The 22,960-nt window shown below is 37.0% G+C and overlaps 3 protein-coding genes across 4 annotated transcripts; 2 read left to right on the top strand and 1 right to left on the bottom strand.

Moving 5' to 3' along the window:
- Nucleotides 1–370: 370 nt before the first annotated feature.
- LOC113716691 (protein ASPARTIC PROTEASE IN GUARD CELL 1) lies at nucleotides 371–2,238 on the top strand. Its single transcript, XM_027241086.2, has one exon. It carries the CDS (start codon nucleotides 544–546, stop codon nucleotides 1,996–1,998), a length of 1,455 nt encoding a protein of 484 aa, XP_027096887.2. The 5' UTR covers nucleotides 371–543; the 3' UTR covers nucleotides 1,999–2,238.
- Nucleotides 2,239–13,011: 10,773 nt separating this feature from the next.
- On the top strand, nucleotides 13,012–17,745 carry LOC113716364 (uncharacterized). 2 transcript variants are annotated; one of them, XM_027240664.2, is made up of 7 exons: nucleotides 13,012–13,390; nucleotides 14,289–14,749; nucleotides 15,385–15,568; nucleotides 15,673–15,897; nucleotides 16,034–16,150; nucleotides 17,023–17,256; nucleotides 17,492–17,745. In XM_027240664.2, the coding sequence occupies exons 1-7, from the start codon at nucleotides 13,322–13,324 to the stop codon at nucleotides 17,504–17,506; spliced, it is 1,305 nt and encodes a 434-aa protein (XP_027096465.1). In that variant the 5' UTR covers nucleotides 13,012–13,321; the 3' UTR covers nucleotides 17,507–17,745. The 2 variants fall into 2 exon arrangements, with proteins under 2 accessions (XP_027096465.1, XP_027096464.1); XM_027240663.2 differs by having other exon boundaries at nucleotides 13,013–13,390; nucleotides 17,431–17,745.
- Nucleotides 17,746–18,467: 722 nt separating this feature from the next.
- On the bottom strand, nucleotides 18,468–21,434 carry LOC113716363 (14-3-3-like protein). The gene is made up of 5 exons (XM_027240660.2): nucleotides 21,216–21,434; nucleotides 19,430–19,931; nucleotides 19,216–19,338; nucleotides 18,931–19,047; nucleotides 18,468–18,739 (listed from the first exon to the last, which is right to left on the bottom strand). The coding sequence occupies exons 2-5, from the start codon at nucleotides 19,898–19,900 to the stop codon at nucleotides 18,677–18,679; spliced, it is 774 nt and encodes a 257-aa protein (XP_027096461.1). The 5' UTR covers nucleotides 19,901–19,931; nucleotides 21,216–21,434; the 3' UTR covers nucleotides 18,468–18,676.
- Nucleotides 21,435–22,960: the final 1,526 nt, after the last annotated feature.

The raw sequence follows: 22,960 nt of genomic DNA, 5'->3' as shown, positions 1-22,960 counted from the left end.
ATTTCGGTTCTTCCAATCAAAGTGTACCGCTGGTACTAAAATAAAGTGAACCGGCGGACACACAAACAAGGAAGAGGGGTGAATTTTGACATAACTAAAAGTTAAAACTAACGTATGTTATTTCTTGAATCTTAGCTAGTGCAATTAATGAAAAATCCCAAGGCTTTCAATATTGCCTAAAAAAATTAAAAAATGAGATGAAACGTGCCAACAGCAATTCGTAATGCATTGTATACTTCATGCACTAGTACTGCACCGAGATCTAGCATAAAAAATATTGAAAAACAATTATGCCCTGGGACCATCTTTTTTGATGGATTAAGATAATTAAATCATGCAAAGCAAATGAGTCTCAGCATAATCTAGTACCGGTCAAAGTATTTAACATCTTAATAAAGCATCATCAAATTCTTCACATTCAAAGATTACTGTTCCTCTGCCCACCACCCTACGCCCCACTCCTCTCCGCCCTTTATATATGCATGCAGTCCCTCACTCTCGTTTGTCAGTTGTCACTCCCCTTCCCTTCCAGTGAAAGAAAATATGGCTAAAACGGCTCTTTTCTTCTTCTCATTTTCCCTTATAATTTCTTCAATTTTCTCTCGTACACTTCCACCAAGCTCAGCAACTAATGTTCTTGATGTCACTTCGTCTCTCCAGAAAACACTCGACGTTTTTACCGTAGATTCTCAAGCTACAAAATCACTTGAAAATCAAGAAACTAGCTTTTCTTCCTCATCATCTTTACTGAGTCTGAAGCTGCATTCCCGTGTGGGGCTCCGTAAAGCCTCAGATATCGACTACAAGGCACTGACACTAGCTCGACTCGGGCGTGACTCGGCCCGAGTCAACTCACTCCAAACCCGGCTAGATCTGGCTGTACATGGGATTTCCAAGGCGGATCTGAAGCCTATGGAGACCCAATTGGACGTTGAAGCCATGGACGGGCCTGTAATATCCGGAACGAGTCAGGGAAGCGGGGAGTACTTCAGCCGAGTCGGAATCGGCCGCCCACCGAGCCAGGTTTACATGGTACTCGACTCTGGGAGTGACGTCAACTGGGTCCAGTGTGCCCCTTGCAGCGACTGTTATCAGCAAGCCGACCCAATTTTCCAGCCGGCTTCCTCCTCTTCTTTCTCTCGTCTAACGTGCGAAGCTCAACAATGCAAATCTCTCGACGAGTCCGAATGTCGGAATAACACGTGTCTCTACCAGGTGTCTTACGGAGATGGGTCCTACACCGTCGGCGATTTCGTAACGGAGACTATTACTTTCGGCGGCTCGGCAGCGGTTAACAACATAGCCATCGGCTGTGGCCACAATAACGAAGGCTTATTTGTCGGCGCTGCAGGATTAATCGGCTTAGGCGGCGGCCCGTTGTCTTTTCCTTCCCAAATCAAAGCGAAGTCGTTTTCGTACTGCCTCGTGGACCGCGATTCTGACGCCAGTTCCACTCTCGATTTTGACTCCGTTGTCCCCGCTGACGCCGTCACCGCGCCGTTGCTGCAAAATCCGAAGCTCGATACCTTTTACTACCTGGACTTGACGGGGATTAGCGTGGCCGGAGAGTTACTTCCGGTTCCTCCGTCAAATTTTAAGTTAGCCGACAACGGCGAGGGTGGGGTCATCATTGATTCCGGAACGGCGGTGACGAGGCTTCCAACGGAGACTTACAATGCTCTGCGTGATGCCTTTGTTAAGGGCACGAAAAACTTGCCGTCAGCTAACGGAGTAGCTCTATTTGACACGTGTTTCGCTTTGGGTTCGAGGAAGAGCGTGGAGGTTCCAACGGTGTCGTTTCATTTTTCCAACGGGAAGGACCTGTCTTTAGCGGCTAAGAATTACTTGATCCCGGTGGATTCAACTGGGACGTTTTGCTTTGCATTTGCTCCAACGTCGTCTACGCTTTCCATCATCGGAAATGTGCAGCAGCAAGGAACACGTGTCAGTTACGACATTGCCCATTCTCTCATTGCATTTTCATCCAACAAATGTTGAAAAATGAAGACTGAAGTTACTGTTTTACAGTTTTTCTAGATGGGTTTTTTACTGCCTATTTAAGTTAATAGATGGCCCGACCCTGAATAATTGTAACACAATGGGGCTGGGTCCACGCAGTGGCGGTGTCATGTGTGCTAGAATTTATTTTTATTTAGTGTTGATTTTTTTTTTTTGGTGGTGTATATCAGATGATATTAACTATAATATATGAGGGTCTAAATGACGACTGGCCTGTCACTCTTTAAGTGTTCAACATGTTGCATGTTGACTCATGTTGCTTTTTTATGACAAAATATGGTTGGGAACATGTTGCTCTTTGATGACAAAATATGGTTGGGAAAATGTCAGTTTCAATTTCTAAATTTTAGACTATGGATACATTTTGTTTTCAAACCTTTGGATATAACACTTTTCAAGCCTTCGGATATAACACATGTAGCATCGGAACTATTAATTTTTGACTAATTTTATGCTCAAATGGAAAATTAATCAATTTGAATGGAAATTGAACACGTGATGAGTATGAATTCATGAAGGAAAAAAGTCTTGCATGACTTAAAATTAGTAAAATAAAATGGGTTTTAAAATTAGCAAAATAAAATAGTTGTCTTCACTCTTTCAACTCAAATACCTTTTTTTTAAACTTTAATTTTTGTTTAAATTGATTAATTTTTCATTTGATGATGGAATTAGTCAGAAATTAATATTTCAAAGTTATCTAGAAAGTTTTTTTTTTTTTAATGTTATGCTCAAAAGTTTGAAGACAAGATGTTTTCATGACTCAAGTGAAGTTTTTGACCAAGTTTTTTAGTTATAAGTTTTTTAACAATTTTGCTACAGAAACCCACCCACTTCAAAATGCACAAAACACACACAAAAAAATTTCCGTCCCTTTTTTTTCTTCTTCCTCCCCCATCCACAACCCCACCTCCAGTCAGGCTAAGAAGATGGTCAAGTCAGGTGTAATTTGTAAAGCTAGAAGATGGTCAAGTCAGGCTCCAATCAAGATTGGAACAAGAAGAAGAAGCTAAAGCTGCTTTGTTGGGTAGAATGCAACGGTTAACTAAATTAATATTGGTATCCACAAAGGCTTCGCAGTCATCAAGATTTCCTCAACGACCGGGGCTGAGGAGAAGACATTCCTTTGGAGAAGAAGAGGTATTGTGACTGAGTAATGTTTCCATTTTAATTTCCCTCTCTTGTGCGAGCTTGGAGGTGGGGTTGTGGGTGGTGGGCAGTGGCAGGGTGGAGAAAATTGGGTGGCAGGCAGAGGGGGTGGCGGGGAAGAGGGGAGGAGAAGGGGTGACGGGAGAGGGAGAAGAGCAGTGGCAGGGGGGAGAAAAATGGGTGGCAGGCAGAGAGGGCGGCGGGAGAGAGGGAGAAGAGGGGCGGCGGGGGAGAGGGGAGGAGAAGGGGCGACGGGAGAGGGAGAAGAGCAGTGGCTGGGGGGAGAAAAAAGGGTGGCGGGCCAGAGGGAAAAGAGGGGCGGCGGGGGAGAGGGGAGAAGAAGGGGTGACAGGAGAGGGAGAGGGAGAGGGAGAGGGAGAGGGAGGGGGAGGGAGAAGAGCAGTGGTAGGGGAAGGAAGGGGTGGCGGGCAGAGGGGTGACGGGAGAGGAAGGGGGAGGGGTAGCGGGGGAGGGAGAGATAACGGGGAAGGTGAAGGGGTCTGGAAGAAGAAGAAGAAGAAGAAGAAGAGAGGAAAGAAAAGAAAAAAAAAAAGAGAAGGAGAAAAAAAAAAGAAGAGGAAAAAAATAGAAAAGGAAAAAGAAAAAGAAAAGAGAAAGAGAAAGAGAAAAAAAAAGAAAAGGAAAAAAAAGTTTTTCACCTTACAAAAAAATTTTTATTACAAAATTTTTTACAAAAAAATTTTTCACCTTACAAAAATTTTTATAAAATTTTTTCAGTAAAATTTTATACAAACTTTCAAAAAACTCAGGTTTCAAACAAGTCCATATAAAGTTAGGGAAGAAAATCAGCATCTTCTCAAATATGGTTGGGTGCATTTGAAAGTGCGGTCTTTTGTAGCTACATATTAACACGTGTCTTGAAAGTAGACTTTTTGGCTAAAATCTGCGTGATCTGCGGACGATCAGCTTGCTTACGTGTTACTAGGATGTCTGCCTTTATCCGGTTACCTTCCCAGAATGAGTGCGCTTCGAAGAGGCGGTTTTATTACCAAAACAACTCTCCTTCTAAAAAATATATCCAAAGTAATTTAATTTAAAATTTTATTACATTTATAATCTTTTTTTTACCACATAAGTTGCACATGTGTCAGAATAGAAATAGAGACACTCTATTTCTTTTCCATCTAATATCTTTTCTGATTTTCTCCCTCCTGTATTTTTTTCTTTCATTGTCATTTCCTTGTCAAACGTAATTTTGAGAAGTCAATATTTATATTAACAGTATATAAAAATTCATTATCATCCTTGATAATATCAAGGTAAACAAAAATTATTCTCTTATCTTTTCTATTGTGCAATTTTTGGAACATTGCTATGGCGTTCAAAAAATTTTTGAATATTAATTGTATAACAAATGATTTCTCACACCGTGTGTTTGATAAAATGTCTAGGAGAAAATAATCTAACAGTTTTTAGTTTGCAGTTGAAAACTTGAAAATTTCAGTTTTATTACATCTTGTAAAAGTTTTTTTTCAAAGATTAAGAAAGATAATATAAACAAATATGATAACCTTGAAGTTTTTGTAACTTTTTCTTGTTATTGCTTACAATTTTTGTTGCAATTTTTGAATTTTTCAAATTTAATTTTTGAAAAAATATATGCAATAGGTTTGATTCATTTCAAGAAAAATGTAGAGACCAATTATAGTAAGGTCAATAATGGTAGAATTTATTTTAAATAATTATAAGAAATTTATCAAAGTTATGCAATCTTATTGTGTCTCTATGATTAAAAAAATTAAAAATTTTAACTCATGTTGGAAACTATAAACTAGATCAAAATTTTTCTTTCTTGTTATCCTGCGTGGCAATCGGGATAATAAGGTAGCAATAATAACATCATTATGGGAATAAAGTTTGAAAGTAAATCATATTGAGAATATTTTTTTAGAAAGAGTGTTATTTTAGCAAAAAACTCTAGAAGAGGCCGACACTTTTTTTTTTTTAAGTTTACGTTTTCGTTTTCTTGTTCTCTAGTATCCACGGCAAGAGCTCGCTGTAAATAATTTTTGGGCCTGCCAACTTCTCAATAATATCAGAAACAATAACAGGAAAGTTTTGACTTGTGATGGACAGATGGTCCATCTTGTTGAAGGTACACCTTACAAGGAAGTTTAGGAAAGCAAAGAGCACGCTGGGGTATATGGGACACGTAAAAACAATAACAGAAGGCGCGTTTTTGTCATGTTTGGGACTTTCACGTTTTTTGCAAATTAAAATGTCTTGAATAGAATAGCTTGAAACATTACGCTTTATGATGTCATAATCGGATGAACATTTGTAGAATTAGGATTCTCATTTTCTTCATCTATAGGATTCAACACATTGGGACATTTCACCAGAAAAACCCTATAGATGTCTCAATTGGCATTTTATATAGAGTCATCTAGTTTGCAATAATGAAACTTAGGTACCATTTTTTTGGAAAAGAAAAACCAAGTAAAACGCACTTGGGGGTGGGTTGGATTGTGTTGAGTGATGAATTAAAAGAGATTGTAAATAGGAGATTTTAAATTTAAATCTTAAAAAAAAAAAGATTTAAAACACGCCTTGCCTCTAGAACCAATTGCTTCAACCAACTGGGTAGTTCAATTGGCTATTGAGAATGAACAAAAGTCTCTCCTTGGATGTAGGCAAGGGGTTTTTCGAACCCCTTGCCTACATCTCTCATTCAAAATTTACTGAAACAATTTGGAGGTAGTTTAGGTTTCTCCGAATTCTCAATAGTTGAGTTAGGTCCATCTCCATCCTCTTCCCCTCCTTCCCCTGGTATATGACCTGTTGTGAAAATACTGTAGTCAAAAAAGGGAAGAAAAGAAAAAACAACCGCTTCTCAGCCTGATTAGAGGCTTCCGTAGGCCTAGTCTGTAATTAGTGGGTGATTTAATTCGACGGAACCATGGCGTTTGAGTGGGTCAGACTGCAGTTGCTAAACACTCTTTTCGGTTTCATTTCGGACTAAAACTTTTAGGCCCATTTCGGCGCAGGTCCCCTATGGTCTCCGATTAAGTTCGGGGCTCCAAATCTATTGAATTACATTTCCAACCATTCAATTACTTTTTTTATTTTGGAAGAAAATTGATCAAAGATCGAAAAAGAAAAATCAACAGAGTCTGGAAAGCCAAACGCCAGTCACACATATACCATATAGATTATAGAGCAGCATTGCTGGTGGGGCCGATTGCTACATGTTCAATACTTAGTGTATCAAATGATTAATCAGTGCTTTATTATATAAAAAAACTGACCATTTATGTGAATGAACTCCACTTTGAAGAAAGAATCAGATATACACTTTCACCAAATTGCAGTTGGTTTCCACGGACTAAGCATCTTTTCAAGAATTGATTAACATGGAACGTGAATAAAGATAGCAACCCTAAGACATATCTAATGACACGAAATTCGTCCATAAACTTTTGGCGTACAACCTTTCTATTCCTGAGTTGTCCACTTGTCCCCTTGATGTTTCTTTTCTTTTCTTTTCTTCTCTTCTTCTTGTGGTGGTTTCTTTATTATCCTAGATTTGGTAGTTTCTTAAGTAAGAAGAACATTTTCGACCTCCACCTCAACTCGAGAAAACACAAGAAAAGATTGTTGGTTAACCAAATCCCTCCTAATTAGGACTCATGTGATTTTGCACTAAATAAATATGAACCATAAAATAAGCATTATATTCCACAACGCGTGAAAAGCAGACTAACCACTTCATTAATTTACTAAATGTGACATAACTAGTGACTTTACTGATTGTTGCTTGGGAAAATCTTGGCAATGTGGCTAAGATTCGTTATCATCACTAAGCAGCAACTCCAGTTAAACGACTAGTTTTGGGCATGCGAATTGACGAATTCAACCTGTGCTTGTCACAGAACTATGTCAACGGCACTTGAAAGACCTGGTATAACCTATTACTTGGCTAATTAAGTGTGCGAGTTTAATTCCGTTTCAGAAAAAACAAGCCATATTCTGGTGAGGGTGTGCACCGGAGGGTTGGGTCACCATCCCACATCGGTTGATCATGGAGTATTCACTCTGAATTTAAGGACCATGAGAGCACCTTTCTGTCACCAATTGGTTGGATGGGTGTTTCTTGTAAGTCCCTCCTTAGATTGTTTTCGGACTGATTTAACTGCTAACTCTCGTGCTTAGTCTAATTAAGTGTGTGTAAGTTTAATTCCGTTTTGAAAAAAAAAACCTATTACTTGGCCTGTAATCCATCTACTTACTTGTCAATTTAGCTTGCTTCCCAATAAGAACGATTTTTTTTTTTTTCTAGTAAAACGTTGAACGCCTCTAAAATTTTATTAATAATGTAAAGAAGAGGAGGGAGAGATATACCTTACTTTTATACGAGACTATAGGGCATAAAATAATTTAAAAAAAAAAGCACTACTCCCTTCCAACTATTTGCAAGAAGACAAATTTATCCAATTCATGTATCATTTTCGCCCCTCAATTTTGACTAGTAGATGCTTATTTTAATTTTTTTTAATCTTCCCACCTTTCCTTAGACCCTTCTCACTAGGGGTGGCAATTTTCGACACGACCTGAAAACACGACACGAACCTAACACGAAATTAATGGGTTTGGGTTGAGGTTTCGGGAATTCGGGTCAGAATCGGGTTGGACCCGATGAACCCGAAAAGAAAACAGGTCGATTTCGGATCAACCCGTGGTGACCCGATATGACCCGTTTACGAATTAAAAATAATTTAATAAACATAAAAATAATTTTATCTAACTAAACTAAGTTATTCTTTTTTTCAAAGGCATTAATTACTTAATCCTAAATGAATTTTATTTAATTTGTGTGAAGTTGAAATTATTATATTTGGACAAATAATATATTATATTATTTTTTACTTTTATACTGTTTTAATTTATTTTATATTTTGTTTGGGATAAAACACTTTTACGGTGTTTAATTTATTTTAGATTTGGTTTTGAATTATTTATTTAAATTTTTATTACTTGATTATGTAATTAGTTTTGTGAGAAATTGATTTTATTAGAAATTACAGTGATAAATTAATAAATTAAAATTAAGTTTCGGGTCATTTCGGGTCGACCCGCCAACCTGAAATTTTCGGGTTCGGGTCAGCATACCTGACCCGTCACGGGTTGGCGGGTCGGGTTCGGGTCAACAAATTTTCTGACGATTTGACCCGAACCCGACCCGCCAACCTGATTTGGACCCGAATTGCCACCCCTACTTCTCACCTCGAATTGTTAAGCATAAGATCGAAAACTTAAACTTGATACTAGGAAAGATTTTAAGAGCCCTTTCCCGATTATTAGGTGGACTCTGCTAAAAAATGCGAAGAAGAAACATTCCCATTCATTGCTTTACGAATTTTTCTGACCGCATTAATTTCTTTATAAGTAAAGTATGGTTACACGATGAAAAAGTTGGCATTAATTTACCTTTTTTTTTTTTTTTAAAACAATACGTTGAACTTGGAATAACGAGTTCTTGGTTTAGGAAAATCCTTATGTAGACTTTAACTTGTACTCAAAACTATTACCATTTCGTTTGTTGCTCTAGCGGGGGAACATTCAACAGGAGTCAAAATTCTTTAAAAATATGTGAAGTTGGGGATAAGGAATATAAAGCGAGCAGCATGATTTTGTCCTGGTCAGAGCGTGTTAGAGGAATTATTTTGTCTCTTGATGGATATGATTGCGTTGAAGGGTGACAAGAAAGACAGATGCCGTCTCTATAAGTGCCAGATTCACTGGCGCAAAAAAAGATTAGAGACTAGAAGTAAAAACAAAATTGGAGAGAGGATGAGTTGCTTTCTTTTGAGAACTCAAGTGTATTAGCTGTTTTTTGGATTAGCAATTCTAATTAATTGTTTTTAGGGTGTTTTTAAAATATTTTGCTGTAACAGTGTATATAAAAAAATTTTACTGTAAATATTTGTTTGTGATATTTTTTGAAATGTTTTTGAAATATATTTTAAGATATTTGTGGTATTTTTAAAAAATTACCACCACCACCCCCCATTGCCGCCACCCCCTTCCTTCTCATCCCTCTCTTTCTTCCTCTCCTTCCCTTTCTTTCTTCCTCCTTTTCCCTCATCCCTCTCTCTTTTCGTCCTCCATTTCTTTCCTCCTCCTCCTATCTTTTTCCTCTCTTTCTTTTCTTTCCTCCTCCATTTTCCCATCATGTCAGCCACGTGGCTAGATCACAGCCTTTGGTTGAGGCCAAATTTGGGGGGTGGGGGGTGTGAAGGGAAGGGGAAGGGAGAAGGAAAAAGGAGAATAGAGGAGATGTTGGGGGTGGTAGTGATAGATGGAAGAAGAAAATGGTGTAGGTTTTATTTATTTCTTGTATATTTGGAGCTGTTTTTAACATATTGTATGGATGGTGTGTTTTTGTTTTGTATATTATTGTAGTATAGTATATGAAAAACTTATTTTTCAAAAAATGAGAAATCCAAACAGAATCCAAACTTGTTTTTAATTTAGTAGGAAATAGAGAGTTTCTATAAAATTTTCCCATTCAAAAATCTTTCAGAAGTTAATTAGGAATCCAAAGAAAAATTGCTAGTTTTTCCCTGAACACATTTCTCAATCACCTTTTTATCTCACATATATCAAATTGCTACAGTAATTTTTCTAGAAAAAAAAATCCAGAAAAATGCAATCTAAACAAGGTAGTTTATACAATTGTTATGATATCTTGGTATATTATTCAATTCCTTGTATTTTATGGGCAACAGAAATCCTTGTTTATTTAGAATAAAAAGGAAAGAAAGAAGTAAAAAATACATTAATTAATTGAAGAGAAACAATGAATAACACATTTGTGATAATTCTAAAATTTGTTTTCATTTATTTAGGTAACAAAGTATATAGCACTCTCAACAAGCATTGACAATACTTAGTAATCTGAGTTTGAAAAAAAAATGTAATGTAAAAGCCTAAAAGTTAAGGAGATGCACAAAATCAATTGATGTTAGTCTAATTTCAAAAGTTATGTTTTAATTTAACTAATTTAATCATTGCTAAAAGCAAAAAAAAAAGCATGTTAGATTGCTTATGAAACTAAATCAGTGGACTTGGTTTAACTATAAGTCTATAATGCACTGCATTGTACATATAAATACATAAGCAAACTATTTTTATCCTTATCAGTAGTTGCTGTCTTTGATAAAAGTCTTGTCCTGAGTTGATAATTTTAATTGATTATATATTCTAATTTTGGATAATCAATTTTTGTAAAATTCTCAATTACTTTTGTATTTTGATTATAAAATTTTTAATAAGAAAAGAACTAAAATCTATAGTCACCCAAAAGATAGCTTTTACTTATTCTGAAATTTTGTAAATCTAAAATAACTGAGAATAAGGCTAATGTCTGTTTCATTTTCTCCGAATTACTCCCATGCACCAGATGAGAGAAAGAAAACAACAAAAATAACACAAGGAAATATATATATATATATATATATATATGTAAATAAAATAAGGAGAGGGATGAATTAGACTGCAGAGAAGAAGGAGCGTAGTTGAGAGATTCCAGAGTGTTACACTAAGTGAGAGGCGGCGGCGAAGAGGTTCCGGTCCTACACTGAAAAAATGTTCAATAAAGACAAGGGCTAACAACTGACAAGAATTTTCAAGGAACTCTGCTTTGGCAGGTTTGCTGGCTGCAGGAAGCCATTTGGCTGCTTGTTCCGGCGATGGAGCATTCGAGCCCCACCTTTAAACCATCGCCATCTGAGCACCGGGAAGGATGTCCAAAGAGGAATAAATGGATAGTCAGCGTAAACAAGAAAACGAAACGTAGACAAGTTGCCGGTCAGATTGGCTTGTTCTGAATTACTGAAAGCTACCTTTCTCATAAACAATTAGTATATTTTTGGCTAAGAAATATATTTTGCCCAATGAAATCCAACTACTTAACGTGACCAATTCAACTACCATGCTAATTGTCTTATTTGTAGTATTCTTGTTCAAAGTTCTTAGTCTAAAACGAGAGATATAAATAATCCTTCAGTAGATACCTGAGAAAAAATTTGCATGTGATTGACTTTGATGTGATTGATATTAGTGAAGTTTCAAATTCGTCACGTCTGCTGAATCTTTTTTAGGTAGATAAAAAGCTAGAGTACCAATGAAGCTGGAGGTATATATATATATATATATATATATATATATATATATATATATATATTAAAATGGTACAGTTATTGTCAAGAGATCGCATTAGGACTCCTAAGTTAAAGCAAAAGATGTTCTTTTAAAAGTAAAATCCTGTGTCCAGTACTCGGGATAACTTTTTTAATAGGTACAGTTGTTATCAATCCAATTAGGCTTAGAATTAGGTGATCAATTATGAATATTTTTGGATAACTTATGATGTTCCACATAAAAATTAGGACTTCAACATCAAAGAACCAGTGGATTATAACCTAATCCATCTACTGGTAGCTTTGAAAGGGACCAAAAGATTCTACCCAAAAAAAAAAAAAGGAAGGGCCAAAAGGAGAATAAAAGTAAGTAGATATATAGAGTATTGCACTAACTTAATAGTGATGTCATTTTTTTTTTTTCGACACAGGAGTGTTTGGGTCAATCTTTACGGGGCCCGACTAATCCCCTGCGGCCCGAGCCCGGCGCCCCAACCTGACCCGAATACATTAAGTGCGCGGAGGAATCCAACGGAGCGGAGACTCGAACTTGTGACATCCAGATTCACTGGTAAGAGACGCTGCCGCTTGGACCATTCACTCGGGACTTGCACTAACTTAATAGTGATGCCATTCATTTTGCTCTTATTCACTCAAAGTGAAAATCGAACTTCTGTTTCTCGAATGCATCAATACAAAATGCCAAAATCCAAAAAAGTATTCTCCATCAAATCTCAATAATTATGTCTAAAGTTGTCTGAACAATGCCAATCTAGATTATTATTTCTCAAAAAACGCAGACATAACAATCCTTGCTAACCACTCTAATATGTTCCCCGAAGCACAAATTCTTAATTTGTCTTCGAATTACTTTCATTTTTATAAACATTTTCCTAGTCAATCTCCAATTTACTTTCATATTCCCTAAAATAGGAAAGAATATCCAAGAATGTTCTACAAACAAAAGCCTTGCCCCTTCATGAGCCTAAATGAAAGTTTGGACGTGCCACACTCCCAAAAGTAATCTTTAAAAAGAAGGGGGAAAAACCCTACTACTTCATTTTCAAAAGGATTAATTCTATTTTGCACCCTTAAACTTATACATCATTCTCTTTTTGTACTTTAAATTTTAATTTTAGACGACCCTTTACACCATAATTTTTCATATGTGTCCTACTTAAGTTTAATTAACAATAACATTCGCATGCAAACATTAACAGGATAGAGGACCGTGCAAATCCATGACGCGATTTCATTTATTACTAGTTGCATCTCCTTCTCTCTTTTTTTGATCATTTTCAGCACATTACTATTGATTTGCATAGTTTTCTATTATGTTAATTTAATCGATAGAATTTAAGTGGCACAAATCAAAGAGGTTACCATGCAAAGTGTTCAATACTAAAATTTAGAGTATAAATGAGAATATGGTACGCATTTGGAGGTGCAAAACGAAAGTTAGTCCTTTCCGGAAACCGAAATGAAGTAATTCCCAAATTTCTTTCATATATTAGTCAATCAAATTCCTTCATTTAATGTAAAAAAAAAAAAAAAAAAAAAGAAGAAGAAATAATCCCATTTTATGAATACGCGCCTTAAGGGAGCGTGGAGGAGAAAGTAGTTAGTCCACTGTCCAAGTCTTTTCCTCATTAATAAAAGCCCAACTGGAAACTGTTGGCAACTCTTCCCATGTCGCAGCCTCCTCCTCCCTCTCTCCAAGCCGTTTTGAGTTTTCAGTTACTATCTCTTACTTCTCCCCATTTTCATTATTTATTCATCCATGAAAAAAAGCCGCCGATTTCCCAAAAAGCCATCTGCAAAACTCTTGATCAATGAATCCCATGGCGGCTGCTTCCGCTGCTGTTGATCAAAGTTAGTAGTAATAGTGACTAATTATTTATCGCCGGTCAATCAAAGTCACCGCCGCCGTCACTGTTTAGTCAAGATTGATTGGTTGATTGATCTCGTAGCATTAACTTCTTTCACTCACTATGACTGACTCCCGAACTTCCACCTCTTCTTCCTCCGACTCCTCCGGCACCCTCCCCGTCCCTCCGCCGGTACTCTCTTCTCCTCTGCATTTCTTTTCTTAGTTTGGCAGAGAGCCCGGATATTTGTTCATGCATGCTTTTTATTATATATATTTATATATTTTTTTTGGGAAAGGGCAAAGCGCCAAAGTAGAAAATTAAAACTTCTTGTTTTTTTGAGACGAAAAATAAAGATCCATAACCATTGGGTTATAGTCAATTCTTGTGCTTGTGCTTATGCAGTTATGCTTATGCATGCATACATGATTTTGTCATATACACAATTTTATATGTACATGTATATTTGTGCATTACCAAATGGCAGACAATTTCACATTTTCTACACAATTATGCACTTTAAATTTGTGTGATATGTGGGATTTTAGCAAGTGGGTTGCGATGGTTTGGCTAAATTTGGAAGTTTTTTTTTTTTTTTTTTCAAATACTTAGAAGCATTGAATTGTGGAGAATGCTTGGATTGGATTAAAAAAATTACATTTTTATTCTGTTTTGTGGATTATTAGATCACCAATTTGGATCAAGAACTCAAGATAGTGCAGACTGTTAGATCCTTCTGCTGAATTGGGAGTAAGGCTGGAAAGATAGAATCACCTCCTTTTCCATCCTTTTAACAAAAAAGGGGAAATGAAAGCCCAACCAACCTTTTTAATAAGTTTATTATATATATATATATATATATATATATAAATGGAAAACCTGCTTCCCCCCTCTCCTGGACGGACTCCTCCAGCAAAATATAAATGAATCCATAGATAAAGAAGCAAAAATCTTTGGTCAACTTTGTTGATCATCTGATTGGATTGATTTACTTAATTATTTGGTGTTGATTATAGGTATTTACTTGATAGATTTTTTTCCCCTTTAGCGTCTGTACTTATGTTTTAAAGTTTCCGGCAATGGATTGCAGAATGGTGTGCAGGGTCGGATTAGTGCAGATGGCAGACATGCACTACCTCCAGATGTCTCACGCCAATGGCGGGATGTGTTTTGGTTAGCTTTGTTTGTCTTGCACTTGATTTTGGTAGGTTTTGTTCTTGGGGTACTAGGATATAATAGGTTTAAGACGAAGGATAGGCTCAACATCGATAAGTATACGATGGGATTTCTTGAGAATCAAGCAGGATTGACAGAGGATTATTGGCCAATGTATGCTTTGGCTGCTGGCGTGGGGACAATTCTCGGGTGGATCTGGTTGTCTTTATTGGGTTCACTTGCAAATGGAATGATGAAGATAGCAGTTCACTTCTTGACTACTTATCTTGCGGTTATCAGTGTGTTGTGCTTTTGGGGGAAGCAGTTTGCCTGGGGTGTTGTATTTGCCATTGGTGCAGCCTTGCAGTTCTTATATGTCATCTCTGTCATAGACAGGTTAGGATGATGGGCTTCTGTTTTGATGCTCTCTTTTGGCTAAGAATGTGCTAAAGAATGAATAAGCTCCTACAATCCTTTGATATACCCATGAATCTGAGAGTTTATCTAAATTCTAAGCAGCGTCATCTTGTGAAGAACTTTCCTTTTAAGTAGTTCCTGGTGTCTTGTTGCCACTGCATGATGAGTCTATAACACGTGCAGAGGTCAAAGTTGTAGGAACTAACAGTGCTAGCAGCGGTATGTTGTGATTGCAAGTTAGAATTTATGCTAGCTGTAGAGAGTTTGACTGCTTATGTTCATATTTGTTTCCAGAGATCTTTTTGATAGGGCATATGTTAAACTTGCAATAGGAAGATTAAAATACTTAACAACTGTTTGAGAATAGTTGCTAAGGAGTCATAACGAGTTACTTTTTGGTGGAAAAAAAGCATGTGTAATTAGTGATGCATCTGCATAGTTAGTTCTCTCTGTCTCTTCCTGCGCCTTCCCCCCCCCCCCCCAAAAAAAAACACCACAGAAAAACAACAACGATGGGTGCATGTGATTTTGTGTGGTTTAGATGTCACAAGAATTATATGTTAAATCATTATTAGCTATATATATATATATATTGACTCTTTGCTTTTTTCTAGACTTCCATTTACCATGCTTGTTTTACGAAGAGCTGTCAAGATGGTATGGAGTCTACCTGAAGTTATGGGGGTTTCATGTGGGTTTATGCTAGTTATGCTTCTTTGGTTGGCACTGTGGTCCTTTGGAGTAGCTGGTGTTGTAGCTTTAAGCTTAGGTGACAGTGGGCGCTGGTGGCTTCTTTTGGTGAGCTGGCAAGTTTTTGCTCTTCATTGTATCTTGTTATGCAGATGAAATGTTGCAACTTTGGCATCATTGTCTATGACCAAGAATACTTTTTGTGTATACAGGTTTTCTCTATCAGTTTGTTCTGGACTGGAGCGGTTCTTTGTAACATCGTTCATGTTATAGTATCAGGAATGGTTTTTCTTGTTCTTATTCATGGTGGTCGAGATGTAGAATCAATGCCTTCCAAGCCACTTGTGAATTCGTTGCAGTTTGCTATGACAAAATCTTTTGGCAGCATTTGCTATGGATCACTGTTTACAGCTGCTATTCGGACATTGCGCTGGGAGGTATGCAACTGATTGACTGTTTGATCGAAATGGCTATTTAGAACAACAAGAATAGTCAGTCTGTTGGATGTTAATCTACTTTCATTGTATATGCCAGAAGTTGTGATTGATCACTGGATTGGATTATGCATTACAGATTAGGGGAATCAGGTCAAAGATTGGAAATAACGAGTGTTTACTCTGCCTTGTGGATTTCCTGTTTCATTTGGTGGAGACTTTAGTTCGATTTTTCAACAAGTATGCTTATGTCCAGGTACTTCTTCTATTTCTACTACCTCAATGCCATTCACGATGCATGTTTAATTGTATGAAAATATTTTGGCCACTGCCATTTCCATGGTGAACTCTCCAAGTGAGGGCCAGTGTGGCTGCTTTTTACATAGTTAGATGCCCAACTTGTCTAGTGTGCTACACATTTTGATGGTAAAGTATTCGCCATTACAATGAGGTATCCAAATGAAATAAAAAGAAAGCACTAGGAAAGATTGATTGAACTTTTTGGGGTGTGTCGGTTTAATTTTTGAAGTTTTCTATGTTTGCTTGTACTTCTTCCTCGAAAGACATTTACTTTGCCTTGATGTGAATTTCTGTGGCATATCTTTGAAGTAATGCATAGGAAACTGAAAAGCCATTTTTCCTAAAAAATTTGCGCCCACTTTCATATATTTTAAAACTATATATGCTGACTCTTCTGCATTCAAATGTATAATTTGTTTGGATGAATGCCTCGGTAAACTGGTACTTTATATTTGCTTTTGATTCATTTCTAAGGGAGGAGTAATGGAGCGGGTTACTGAATATTCTGATTATTGAAATGCATGCCATTGTTGCTGTATTACATGGAATGCTGGTGAAACTGGAGTTTGACATTCTTAACGAAGTTCTGATGTCCCTTTCTGCTATGGTTTCTAAGCCATTAAAATCACCTAACTTGCTGATCTTTAAATTAAAACTTTTTTAATAAGATAAAAGTGGTCAATGTGAAGTAAGAGGTTGAATGGTGTACCAATTCATATTACATTCTCATCTTCACTTGTTTCTATGACTATTTGAATACCTTGTTTCATTCAAATATAAGTGTCTTTGAATACCTTGAGAAGGCTGCTAAATGCTTCTTGTTCACAGATTGCAGTTTATGGTAAAAACTTCAACCACTCAGCTAGAGATGCGTGGGAGTTATTTCAATCAACAGGTGTCGAAGCACTTGTTGCCTACGATTGTTCTGGTGCTGTTCTACTAATGGGCACTGTCTTGGGTGGGCTCGTGGTTGGAACTTGTTCAGGAGTTTGGACAAGGATTCACCATCCAGACAGGGTGATAATGGTGGGATCTACAGCCATGTTAATAGGAATGATCTTGGTAAGTTGATTACAGCATGTTACTTTAAGATTGACAGGATAAGCAAATGAGCAATTTAGCCTGCTTGCTCTAGTAGTTCGATTGGGGATCTGTCTCTGTTTGTGTGGGACCATGTATTGGTAAGGCACCATGGTAGGGCGCTTATGAGAGCATCATTTGATGTTTGATTTTCAGGTTGGATTGGCGATGGTGGTTATAGAAAGTGCTGTAACGTCCATATACATTTGTTATGCAGAAGATCCGTTGTTGATACACAGGTGGGATGCAGAATTTTTCCTCCAGATGTCAGAGACGCTTCACCAACGCCTTCAACACAGAAGTGCAAGGGCAAGGGAAGTGCTGCGTAGATTCGACGGTCAAACACAGCAAACACTAGCTGCTTGAGGCTTCCATTTTGTACTAGCTGCATAGGCTAACTGTTTATAGCTAGTGACCCATACTGTTATAAATGCACCCTTACCAATTTTATTTTGATCATCATTGTCTGCATGCTAGGCTTCTTCAGCTTAGTCTTCCAAGAATTTTGAGATTTGGAGCAGGTATCTTTTTGGAGCAGACACGCAGAGACTCTCATCTGTTCTTAATCACATAAAACTCAGCCTTAATTTATGCTTGGTCACACAATGGCTTAGACCAGACCAGGCCAGGCCAGCCCAACTCGAAGGCCTGCCTCCAGCATCTGGTACCTTAAACGAAATTAAAAGGCTTTAACAAATCTTTCTCACCTCTGAAAAGACAAATTGCAAAATTATTCAAGGGGCATGCCCTAGACTTCTTGTATGGTTAAATAGTGAGGGAAAAAAAAAATACTACAAAGAAATGTGCTTTGACGTGAAATAATGAAAGAGAGGGAAGTAATTAACTAGAAAGAATGGTTAGTGGAGATTTGCGGATCGTTTCGAGTAAAAGAACTGGAGCTATTGTTTGGATTTCTATGGAAATTTATAGACACTTCCTCCCTGCGAGAAGCAATAATAGGATTCCCAGTTTCCTAATACGAGCCCCACCAACCGTGTCGTGTCGCTTTGAAGTGCAAGTATTTTTCTAACCGACCCTTCTGCTTCATTGGTGCCAGCTGCCAAGCCTAGAGACAAGCATTTAACTTTCCGCGACACGACACTAACGAACTCTAGTCTAGAGACAAGCAGCAGAGGATTTTTTCCACTACAAGAATACTTAATTGAGAAGCATCAACACACTCGGGCATAAAATAAAATAAATAAAAACCACTGCTACCTATTATAACTCTAAACATCCAATCATATGTTTCTAAACGTTAATAAGATCTTCAAGTTTAAGACATCAGTATAAGCTCCGGAAATCCACACTACAATACGCTAAATCTAGTGAATTCCACTTTTTTTTTTTTTTTTTTTTATCATGATAGTGAATTCCACTTAAACGGGCAAAGCCAGACAAATTACTTTGTAATATCCCCTGTTTCCTGTGTGGGAGCCTCCTTGATCTCACCGCCGGCATCCTCCTGAAACAAGAGTATTCATACATGTTTAAGCAACATGCCAAAAAAAAAAAAAAGGGTTCCTTTTTGGGGATTTTTTTTTTTTTTTTGGAGGTTTTGGGGGGTGGGGGTGGCTGTGTGCAAATTGCTTTGAAGTGCGTGCGTATGTGAAACAGAGAAGGAGAAGAGGAGGCAAGGGAACCAAGAATGCATACCGGCACATCAGAAGTCCACAAAGTAAGGTTGTCGCGGAGAAGTTGCATTATGAGTGTACTGTCTTTGTAAGATTCTTCACCTAATGTATCCAACTCAGAAATAGCTTCATCAAATGCCTGCAACAAGCAACGACAGATAGCAAGAGCATCAGTTCAATTTACTAATAATTAATGGCTACTGAATAAGAAGAGCATTAATTTATACTCGGTGATTTTCACGCAATCAAAAGCATAACATACAGAAGGATTATGTAACCCGACAACTGGCCACAGAAACAAACTAACCTGCTTGGCAAGGGAACAAGCACGATCAGGCGAGTTCAAAATCTCATAATAGAACACAGAGAAGTTCAGAGCAAGACCAAGTCTTATTGGGTGTGTTGGAGCCAATTCAGACAGGGCAATGTCCTAGAACAAGAATACCATAGGAAAACAATTATGAAAACCATCTAATAGATGCTGAATACTAGAAACAGATATTATTGCGTTGACAGCCCACCTGTGCAGATTTGTAGGCAAACAAAGTGTTTTCAGCTGCTTCTTTCCTCTCAGCCCCAGTTTTGAACTCAGCTAAGTACCTATGGTAGTCACCCTTCATTTTCAGATAAAAGACTTTAGACTCGGCAGTAGAGGCAGCAGGAATAAGATGTGTATCCAGAAGACGCAAAATCCCATCACATATCTTGCTGAGCTCAGCCTCAATCTTTCCCCTATAGTCCTTGATAATTGTAACATGCTCTTCGTTTCCACGGCTCTCTTCCTTTTGCTCAATAGAGGAAATAATTCTCCAGGAAGCTCTTCTAGCTCCAATAACATTCTTATAAGCAACTGAAAGTAGATTCCTTTCCTCGACAGTTAGTTCTTCACTGTCCACTGTCTTAGCAACTTTCTCCATGAATTCAACCATTTCCTCATACCTCTCAGCCTGCTCAGCCAACTTGGCCATGTAAACATTCTCTTCACGAGACATATTGTCTTACTCAAATGTGAGTTTTTGTTTCCTGTAGAAACATCAAAAAGTTCCGTAAACCAAACGAGGAAAAGTCTTTAACTTTTATTGAAATACGAATCAAGATCACATAATAAGACACATAAGCAGATGCTGACTGACACAGACATTATATTATCATCATCAGAGCAGCACATATCTTCTGGAAGCAATTAATTTCTATCACTATAACCACGCCCCTTATAACACTATTTCTTCCAACTGCCTGTAATTTTGTAGTTAATTTACTCTGGCATGGTGCTTAATCCTCCAAATCATACAGATAATCTCAGACTAACTTCCAGACAGAATAGAAGGTAAAAAGCTAGGGTAGAAAAAGAAGCAACAAAGAAGAAATTTCTAACTAAAGACAAAGAGCTTCTAACTCCTGGTCTTTCCAGACAAGACCCTTAAAAAGAAACAAAGAGAGAGAGAGAGAGAGAGAGAGAGAGAGAGAGTGTGTGTGTGTGTAAGGTCACATCAACTAAGATTTTAAAAAAAGAACAAAGCCCAAGGAGCTTTTGCCATTGTTTTTATAATGCCCAGACCTTAAAAGGTTTCAGTTTCCCCAAATCAACCATGCCCTTAATTTTGCGCACACGTAAGCTTTCTGCCTTTTTTTTTTATTATTATTGAGAAGAACACTATTCTAACTGTATTCATCAAATAACATATGTGAAGGATGAAATGCATACCAATATAAGTATAATTATAAGTAATTAATTATACAGCTAGAGCAATCCAAATACTCATACCAAATAAAACATAAGAATAAAACTGGCGATTTCAACTTTTAGAGAAGTCATATATGATACTACCAGAGTGCTGGATATGATAACATATATGAAAATACAAGAAAACCAAGGATAATCACTCTGGCCAAATGATGTAAATGAAAATACAAAAATCAATAAGGCAAAAGCACATAGAACTAAACTCAATTAAGAAACGGATTTTAGCAGACCCGGATGACAGTTTTAAACTAACCAATAATACATGTACCCAATCAACTAATTATTGCAATTCTTTTATTTAATTAAATAAACTGACTAATTGTTAGCAGCCGCAAGCCAAGCAGATCCACACAATCAAATCCACAAACAATTATCTTTTTCCTCGCCAGAAACTACCAAATCTATACAGATCTCCTCAGACCCACCAGAAAGAATGGAAAAAGAAGCGCAACACACATGATATTTACATCCAAATTTGACATAAAATCTGAACTTTACATCGGATTAAAGTATTAAATAAACAAAAAATGCATAAAATCAGGTTTTGCAACAAAAGATCATACCTTTTATGCCGTTTGGAAGCTAAAGAGCACAGTCACAGAGTTAATCAGAGTTGAGAAGGAAAAAGAAAAGATGCAGCACAGATGGGTCCTTTTATATATGGTTGGGGATGACTGCTGAGGTAGTAAAAGTAGCAAAGTTAAAAGATCTTAATCACAGATTCACGGTAGCCTTTTAAGATGGGGGAGGGTCAAGCAAAATTTCTGGTCAAATGAGGAAAAGTGCTGGAAATGCAACTGAGAATCCCTTTCTCGTCAAAGTTTTGGGATGTTGACACGTGTCGAAATTCGCAGATCTCAATCGCCGCCGCATGTGGCGGGGAATGCGCCTTGTAAAATTGCTCACCTAATTAATCGTTCAATTTATTCCAATCCTAATAACGATTGTATAAAATCTTGTAAATTTCAATTAATTAATTTTTTTTAAAAAAAAAAAGCTTAGAGACTGAATAAGCTTATTATGATAACAAGTTGGAAAAAGGACTTCTTTTCTTTTCTCTTCTCATGTGAAGGGTCGTTGTTTCAAGTCTTCGGTTAGAAAATTATTTTCGTTAATGCGAAAAATGAACATTGACCGGCTTATGCTTATTTCTTGTAACTAGGAGGGGCTATGGTCACCTTAGAAACCAGGCCAATTTTCCAGCAAGGTCATTGCTTAATGGGTCAAATAGATTATTGGTCCAGCTTAAGGCCCCAATTTTGGGTGGATTGATTGAGCGCCACGGGCCACGCCTAATATCACTAGGCCCGGGGAGTCCCTTGCTCGTGATTCATGATATTGGTATTTGCTCTTGTTCACTGCAAATGCACGCAAAAGGGTTCCTGGTCTTCACTTTAGTTCCCCAGTATGCTCTCCTAGTCCTATGTGATGCTGCTAGGTCAAGCAAAAGGATTAAGTTTTTTTGTAAATACATACATGCATACGTACATAAAATATACGGTACCACTCATATGCATGATAATATCAACCAACTCGATTCAAATATCGAATAGTTTTATCATTCTCCATTTTCCACATCTTCATCGCATATATGTATAAGCTTTCCAGCTAAAGAACACAATCCGAGTGACTCAATATTCTAACAAGCGATGAGCTGGAAGAATAACTCATCGAAATTTAGGAATTTTCATTTCATAAGATGAACGCATCAAATTAAAATGTGTGAGAATATATGAGGGATTTACTCATTTATCTCAAAATTCTAATCTAAATTTGCAGTGAATAACAGATCCAAACTCTTGGAAATTTTTAATGAGCGATTTTAGGATTTGAGTTCGTGGGTTGACCAAAAAAAAAAAAAAAAAGGATTTGAGTTCGTGGGAAAACATCAAGGGATATTATCACAAACCTCCCTCGAGGTTTCTCTCGATATAACTTGGTACCCTTGAGGTTTTAGAAATCTCACTTACTTCTCTTAGTAAAATGAATCAAACTATTCGCTATTCGAATCAAGTTTGACTTGATAAAAATTTGTTCAAATTTAATTTACTAACTAATCAAATCAAACTCAAATATTATAATTTTATGTTTGATAATTTTTAAATTTGATAAAAAAGCTTATTTAAATTTATCACGATAAATAAATAAGTTAAACTTAAATAAAATTTTAAATCTACTAAAATAATCGACCAAACTTAAACATTAAGATATCTAACTTGATTGGACTCGATTTACACAACCACTCAACCTCTCAACAACCGCAAGAATGAATAAACAATTCAGCAGGCCTCCTCTCAGTCTCAGACTC

Source organism: Coffea arabica, chromosome 11c (assembly GCF_036785885.1).
Source record: "Coffea arabica cultivar ET-39 chromosome 11c, Coffea Arabica ET-39 HiFi, whole genome shotgun sequence".
NCBI classification, from domain to species: domain Eukaryota; kingdom Viridiplantae; phylum Streptophyta; class Magnoliopsida; order Gentianales; family Rubiaceae; genus Coffea; species Coffea arabica.
The sequence above is the reverse complement of the archived record's forward strand: the minus strand, read 5'-3'. Positions and strand labels throughout refer to the sequence as shown.

Excerpts from the sequence above, each read along its gene's own strand:
- LOC113716691 (XM_027241086.2), top strand. The coding sequence starts at position 544 with ATGGCTAAAACGGCTCTTTTCTTCTTCTCATTTTCCCTTATAATTTCT.
- LOC113716364 (XM_027240663.2), top strand. The coding sequence starts at position 13,322 with ATGACTGACTCCCGAACTTCCACCTCTTCTTCCTCCGACTCCTCCGGC. Across the intron at positions 14,750-15,384 it reads GTCATCTCTGTCATAGACAG|ACTTCCATTTACCATGCTTG; the intron begins GTTAGGATGATG and ends GCTTTTTTCTAG. Across the intron at positions 17,257-17,430 it reads TGTTAATAGGAATGATCTTG|GTTGGATTGGCGATGGTGGT; the intron begins GTAAGTTGATTA and ends TTTGATTTTCAG.
- LOC113716363 (XM_027240660.2), bottom strand. The coding sequence starts at position 19,900 with ATGTCTCGTGAAGAGAATGTTTACATGGCCAAGTTGGCTGAGCAGGCT. Across the intron at positions 19,048-19,215 it reads CTTGTTCCCTTGCCAAGCAG|GCATTTGATGAAGCTATTTC; the intron begins GTTAGTTTGTTT and ends TGCTTGTTGCAG. Across the intron at positions 18,740-18,930 it reads TGTGGACTTCTGATGTGCCG|GAGGATGCCGGCGGTGAGAT; the intron begins GTATGCATTCTT and ends CTCTTGTTTCAG.